The sequence below is a fragment of the Ambystoma mexicanum genome, chromosome 5p, assembly GCF_040938575.1.
Source record: "Ambystoma mexicanum isolate Mex_15411 chromosome 5p, UKY_AmexF1_1, whole genome shotgun sequence".
Lineage (NCBI taxonomy): Eukaryota > Metazoa > Chordata > Amphibia > Caudata > Ambystomatidae > Ambystoma > Ambystoma mexicanum.
In genome coordinates, this window is record NC_090930.1 from 527,431,250 (window position 1) to 527,438,391 (window position 7,142).

At 40.0% G+C, this 7,142-nt stretch overlaps 1 protein-coding gene across 3 annotated transcripts in view; it reads left to right on the top strand.

Annotated features, from left to right (window-relative positions):
- Positions 1-6,485, top strand: part of ZNF711 (zinc finger protein 711) — a 1,172,956-nt gene extending 1,166,471 nt beyond the window's left edge. For all 3 annotated transcript variants that reach the window (XM_069612930.1, XM_069612928.1, XM_069612929.1), the window contains exon 11: positions 4,550-6,485. In XM_069612930.1, the coding sequence (XP_069469031.1) occupies positions 4,550-5,727 (1,178 nt within the window). In that variant the 3' untranslated portion in view covers positions 5,728-6,485. The remainder of the gene's footprint in view (positions 1-4,549) is intronic.
- Positions 6,486-7,142: the final 657 nt, after the last annotated feature.

Consider the following 7,142-nt stretch of genomic DNA (forward strand, 5'->3'; position numbering starts at 1 on the left):
ACATGGTGGGAGCAATTTACATATACACCACACGGTGGGACCCAGCGGTAAGGAGATACAAAATGCGAACTGGGAAGGGGCAGTGGGCCAATTAATAGAGCAGACAGAGTGGCAGAGTGTGGGCCAGTATTCCTAAACCGAGGCGAGGGCTATACAAATCCAGCAAATATGGGTGAAACTTGTGATGCAATGGCACCTAACCCCTATTTATAGATCTTACCCCGCAGTATCTAAATTATGCTTGCGGGAATGTGGCATGTACGGAACCTGCAGCCAAATATGGTGGGAATGCCTGCATATTCAAACATTCTGGCGAGTAATCCAAGAGGCAGTAGAGGAAACCCTAGGGGTGGAATGGGAGGGCAATAGAGGCCTGGCAATGATAGGATTGGGATGTCTACTGGACTTATTTGCATTCGAAAACAGAACAAAAAATATATGTGATCCCAATGATGGCCGGAGCATTGGCACTGGCCCAAAAGTGGAAAAAGAATGCCCCTCCTACTGAACACGAATGGGTGGGTAAAGTGTGGAACTTTGTGGCACTGGAATGGGTCTCTTATTCACTACAAGGAGATCTCCAAGGGTTTGTGATAGACTGGTTGCTGGTGCTGTGCTTTTTACAGAAGGGCGCAGGGGGGGCCTGGTGCCCTAGGAGCATGAGACTTTTGGGACGATTGTGACTTTTTTCCCTTTTTATTTGCTCATTGAAAGAAGGTACCCCATCGACCCAAAGGTTTTTCCGGATATAAAAGAGGGAGGAAGTGCTGGAATAGAAAAGACAAGGGACATTCAAAGGAACTGTTTCGAACCGACGAGGGGACGGGGAGGGAAAGGTGGTGGGATTAATGAAATGATTTCATGTTGAAATGTTTGAAGATGTTAATAAAAAATGAACATGGTAAAAAAAAAAAAAAGAATATTTTGTTTATATCTTCTGGCTTCTTTTCCAGAGCTAGCTGAGTGCAGATGAAAGATTATTTGCGTATCATCCGCTTAGTTATGGAAGATGACATTCTGAGATAATAGCCTATCATGAAGGGGTTTTACGTAGACATTGAATAAAAGAGAGGGATAAACGCACCCCTTGTGGTACCGCACATTTTTTTAATTCAAATTAGTCCATTTTTACTCTAACAATACAGTATCGGAAAAATTAGAAAATGATTTCAACCTGGAAGATGAGATGGAATGACCAGGGTATCGAAAGCCGCTGAGAGGTCCAGTAACATAAGCAGGGCTGTAGAGCCCTGGGTCATGATTCTGAGAAGCTAATCATGTCAGTGAGTGCTGTTTCAGAACCCCGATTGAAAATCCCTCAGCCATTGATGTGTTTCCTGAATTGTTAGTGGAATTTTTAAGAGAAGTGGACAATTAGAAATTTGGCGGTAGTTTGGTGTCCTGGGATTCTAGTGTTTTCTTTGTCAGTAACAGGGTGATCCACGATCTTTCCTCCAACTCCATCTTCTTTTGAGTGATATTAGTTTTCATAACCTTTAGATGGTACCATTTGTTGTTCTTGGTGCATATCTTCATTTTCCAAAATAGGGCGGCTTTCTCGTTAATAGTTACATTAATTGTATAGTAATAATCACTGGCTAAGTTTTCTAAAAGTTGATTTCGATTGACGGATCCAATATTATATTTTATAGAGGGGGCCAGCTTATCTTTGTTTAGATACCGTGGGATTCTGCACATCATGTCCTTAGTGAAATTTCTAATTCGCGTCTGAGGAAGTAATATGTTGAAACAGATTAGGAAATGATTAGACCAGTGCTATGGAAACTGTGTGACATTCTTTCTCAATATTTCTTAAAATAACCCAATCCTGTACACAGCCTTTTATATGGGTTGAACTATGGACCATTTAGGCAAAGTCCAGTGCTTCCATCATAGAGCATAATTCTGACGCTTTTGAGCCCAAGGGTCCTTGCATCCCAAGTTAAGATAACCCATGATTATTAAAGGTCCCTTAGAAGGGACTAGCGAGAGGATCAATTAGTGATTGCTTTATCACAGATGCCCAGTAAAAAATGTCAGGCCACAGCATGAAATGGCTAGACTGGCTGTAACAAAATGCCAGTCTAGCCGTAAAATAATACATAACATGCTTGCTTTATCATGAATGGCTGCCCAAATAACCATTATGGCACCACGTCCCTCAACCCACACGCACCCAATCAGCTCCTCCGCGGCGGACCAGCACACACTTCCTCATTCACACACGCACTCAGCCACCCATACAGCAGACACTCATTCACACACATTACCTAACACTCCCTTTCATGCACGAACGCACGCACGCATTCATATATCATAAACATGCAGCATGAGCACCCACACAAAAGCATGTTTTTCCTTACTTATTCTAGACTTAACTCCATCTTCCCCAGAAAGGCCTCCACTCCAGCAGCCTAATACCACACTCCAGCCTCCACTGCACAGTCATTAAACAGGAAGCACAGAGAGCTTCCTGGTATCCTGTCACGTACTGTGGCACCTGCGTAATTGACACACGGTCGTGTGCTAAGGGTGCTTTAGTTTTTTTGAAAACTAAAACAGACTTTACACAGCAGTTCCGTGAAGACACTGCACTAGGAAATCCTGTTCTCTTTGTTGAAGGCCAGGAAGTAGTCAAACGCAGTGGTTTTAGGACCTGCTGTAAGGTCTGTTTTATTTTTCAATTTAAAGAGACCTTAGCACCCAGGTGTAGGCTAGATGTTGCTAAAGGAGGTGCTTGGAGTCAGTGAATGGGGGGCGTTGGCTGAGCGGAACACATGTGGCTCGGAATGCAGGTTTATACAAGTGAATAAAGCCCACGTTCTGAGCTCCCTGTTTGGGTGCAGGATACTAATGTATTTGTAAAGGGCAGCATCTGTCGTTTAGTTTGGTTATTTGTAGAGCGCACCAAGCCCTGAGGCATCTGGGCGCTTGTTTTATGTGTTATTTAATGGTTGCTGTGTGAGATTATGGTCCGCTCATTGTGGGGTTACGCTCCGGTTTTATACTCATGCTATCTCCAAAACAGATGCTTGTCTCATTAGTTTGGATGCTTGGTGTGTTTTATGTTTGTGTCTGTCTTCTAATGTGCGGTATATGGTTCACTTTCATGTTTTTGTCTGGTGGGTGTTTGCATGCCTTTTGTGGGTTTTTTGTTGTTGCATACTGCATGCTCATTGTTGAGTGTGTTAAAGGTCTTGTTAAATGTAGGTAGGCTTTAGGTATAGGCAGAATCTGTTGGTTGTCGACTTCTGTCCCGTCTATGTTATTGACATCTGCACGTTTCATGGTGGCAGAATTATCTTGTGTGTTGTTCCTTTGTGAGTGCCTTTGCTGTGCCTGTTAGAAGCTTTTTGATCTGTTGAGTGGCAAAGAGCAGCTAGACAGTTTTATTTGAGAGGGCATGATGGTGTGTAGCCATTGGGCGTGTAAGTAGTGGTGTGTAAGGTGCAGTGTTAAATATTTTGAATGCCATGTGACTGCTGTGTACTTCTATGATGTAGAGGCTTGGCCTGTCTTTCCATGTATAGATGTGCTGCTGGACCTTGCCACTGAGATTTTATTTAGTCTGCAAAGAAAAAGATGGGTCATCCTGAAAGCTATCTGGTCCTTTGTGTTCCAGAGGTTGCTGGCTAAATGACAGCAGAATTCAACTGCTTGGACAAAGAAACACTTTTCTCCTCCACATATTTTTCTAAATAGCGGTATGTAAATTGTTTTGACAATCTGGGTCCTAAACATTATTAGGTGTGATATTTGGTTGGCTTTTCAGATTCTGGTCATGTTCCTTTGTAAGACTCTGTGGGCACTGGGAGAAATACACTGTCTGAAGAGCCAGAAGTATTTGGGTCCCTTAGACATAGTTGTGACAAAGGTTAGGTAGTTGCGTTTTTAACCCTCTTAATTCTTCGAGTTATGTCTGCCCGGAAGATCTACATATCCCTGAAGCAGTTCAAGCATGTTAAGACGAAGCATACATTTATTAATAGGGCAAATTAAACATTGTTTGACAGAGTATTTGTAGGTGGAAAACCGAGTCCTTGGTACAATACTTTTAATGGTACCGAACATTGGATCTTTCTTTTATATCACAAGTGCTAGGGCTGGCAAGTAACATTGTAGCCATAGAGTATTGTGCACCCATTGCGTGAACACTGCCGAATGACTTTGATTGAGTATTCAGTCGTACAGTATTATAAGTACTTGAACAGCATATAAAGCGAGTGGCCTCTCGGTGCTGTGAGCTGTCTGAATTGTACATTGCTACACTGCTGTTGCAATCATTTAAATTGGGGTCTGAACTGTGTTTTCTTACTAAGCATACATTTTATGGAGGATTTGCTTATTTTTGGTGTGTGGACTGTGGGGAAAATTAACAATGCTGGTTTATAATTATTGATTACCTAAATATGAGTAATATTTTATACGCTCAATAAATTCCTGTGGTTATTTACACCTCCTACAGTGTTGTGATAAATGTTCCCATTCCTTTGTCACAACTATATGCCTTAAAATGGTTTTCTTTTTGATTTTTCTTTTTTTTTAACAGCAGTCATAATCGGTCCTGATGGTCAGCCCTTAACTGTATTTCCTTGTCACATATGTGGAAAAAAGTTTAAATCGAGGGGTTTCCTGAAAAGGCATATGAAAAATCATCCAGATCACATGATCAAGAAGAAATACCAATGTACAGACTGTGACTTTACAACTAACAAGAAAGTAAGCTTCCACAATCACCTGGAAAGTCACAAACTTATAAACAAAGTGGATAAAACCCATGAGTTTACAGAGTATACAAGAAGCTACAGAGAAGCAAGTCCACTTAGTTCTAATAAACTTATTCTAAGGGACAAAGAGCCTAAGGTGCACAAGTGCAAATACTGTGACTACGAGACGGCAGAGCAGGGACTATTAAATAGGCATCTGCTTGCAGTGCACAGTAAAACCTTTCCTCATGTTTGTGTTGAATGTGGTAAGGGGTTCCGCCATCCATCAGAGCTGAAGAAGCATATGAGGACCCACACAGGGGAAAAGCCTTACCCCTGCCAGTATTGTGAGTTCAGGTGTGCTGATCAGTCCAATTTAAAAACTCATATAAAGACAAAACATGGTACAGATTTACCATATAAATGTGAGCATTGTCCTCAAGCATTTCTGGAAGAAAAAGAACTCGAAGAACATCTGGAGCTATTTCAAGGCCATAAAACGCACCCTTGTCCACATTGTGACCATAAAAGTACTAATTCCAGTGACCTTAAGCGACACATCATATCAGTTCACACAAAGGAATTTCCACACAAGTGCGAAGTTTGTGAAAAGGGATTTCATCGACCTTCTGAACTTAAAAAGCACAGTGAATCTCATAAAGGCAAAAAAATACACATGTGTAGACACTGTGACTTTGTGACGTCAGATCCGTTTGTGCTTAGTGGTCACATCCTCTCTGTTCACACCAAGGACCTGCCATTTAAATGTAAAAGGTGCAAGAGAGGGTTTAGACTTCAAACTGAACTGAAGAAGCACATGAAAACCCACAGTGGCAGAAAAGTCTATCAGTGCCAGTATTGTGAATACACTACTACAGACGCATCGGGCTTCAAAAGGCATGTAATTTCAATTCACACAAAAGAGTATCCCCATAGATGCGACTACTGCAAGAAGGGATTCCGCCGACCATCTGAAAAGACCCAACACATATTGAGGCACCATAAAGAGACTGTCATGTAGATTGGTATATCCAGAAGAAAATGGTTGGAAACTGTGACCATGTTAAATTGAGAAAGCACTCTAATGCACTGTTTCACCTGGTTTCAAAGCTTGATATTCAGTCAGATCTTTCTTTTATATCACAAGTGCTAGGGCTGGCAAGTAACATTGTAGCCGTAGAGTATTGTGCACCTATTGCGTGAACACTGCCGAATAACTTTGATTGAGTATTCAGTCGTACAGTATTAGAAGTACTTGAACAGCATATAAAGCAAGTTCTGCATTTATCAAGTACAAGCAGTCTTTTAAACAGTTGATAAGAGAGGATTCGAAATCCAGTCTTGATATCATGTACATTTAAAAATAAAACACATTTTTTATGTTAGCTTCATTAGGTTTTTGCACTGTGCCTGGAGATTGTGTGGTTGATGTCCAATGTTGGGTTCTTTTTTCCCCATTTTTACATTTCGTTATGAAATTGTTTTTTATAATCCTAGATTATATGACAACTTTTTAAAAGGTTTCGCAGCTGCTAATGAATTTTATTACAGGGTGTAATGTTTAATTTACAGACTTGTGCCATAACAACACAGCCCTTTGACAAGGTGCTAGAGTTGTGTATAATATTTACCCCTTTTTTTATCATAAACTAAGAATTAATGTTGTACAGTATAGCACATATGAGAACGTTTGAGTTGTTTTATTTTTACCGCTCTAGCTGATGATGTTACAGACTGCACTTTTTTTGTAATAAATTGTCTTATGGGGAGTCAAACTGGTTTCGAATTCGCAAATGTTTTCATAAATGGCAGTACGCCATGTTTAGCGTGTCATTAGAATCTTGACATGAATTGTTGATCTACAAATGGTTGCACTTTCCATTACTCCTGTACCATACGACAGAAATGCATTACAGAACTGTCAGGTGAGTATTTATACAGTATTTAACGAGAGCATATTCTACTACTATAGTTGGGTGGTGGAGCTTCAGTTTACAGTGTATACATTCAAAATATGCATCCCTTTATTACAGCTTTGTGTTAGCATGACGAAATCCAAATGGCGCTTAAATAAAACAAGCTGTTTTCGGGCTATTTAATGAAAAATATGTTCATAAATGTTATGCATATAATGTATATCTTTTTTAGTTGCTTTATGTTTGCACACAGCTTTTCACATGATACATTTTAATGTAATTCCGTATTGTGATTTTGTGTTTTAGATAATGTTCATCCTTTGCTTTTTGCACCAGATGAGAATCAGTTCCTAGGGATTTTTTTATATTTCATTCTTTATGAAAAATAAAAAAAACAGAAAAATAATTGTTCTTTATGTGGCTGTAAATGATGTACACGATGTAAAATATAATTTACTGTTGTGTGGGATTATTATTTCTAAATGTGTTACTAAGCAGACAAAGCACTTTATGTTCCCTG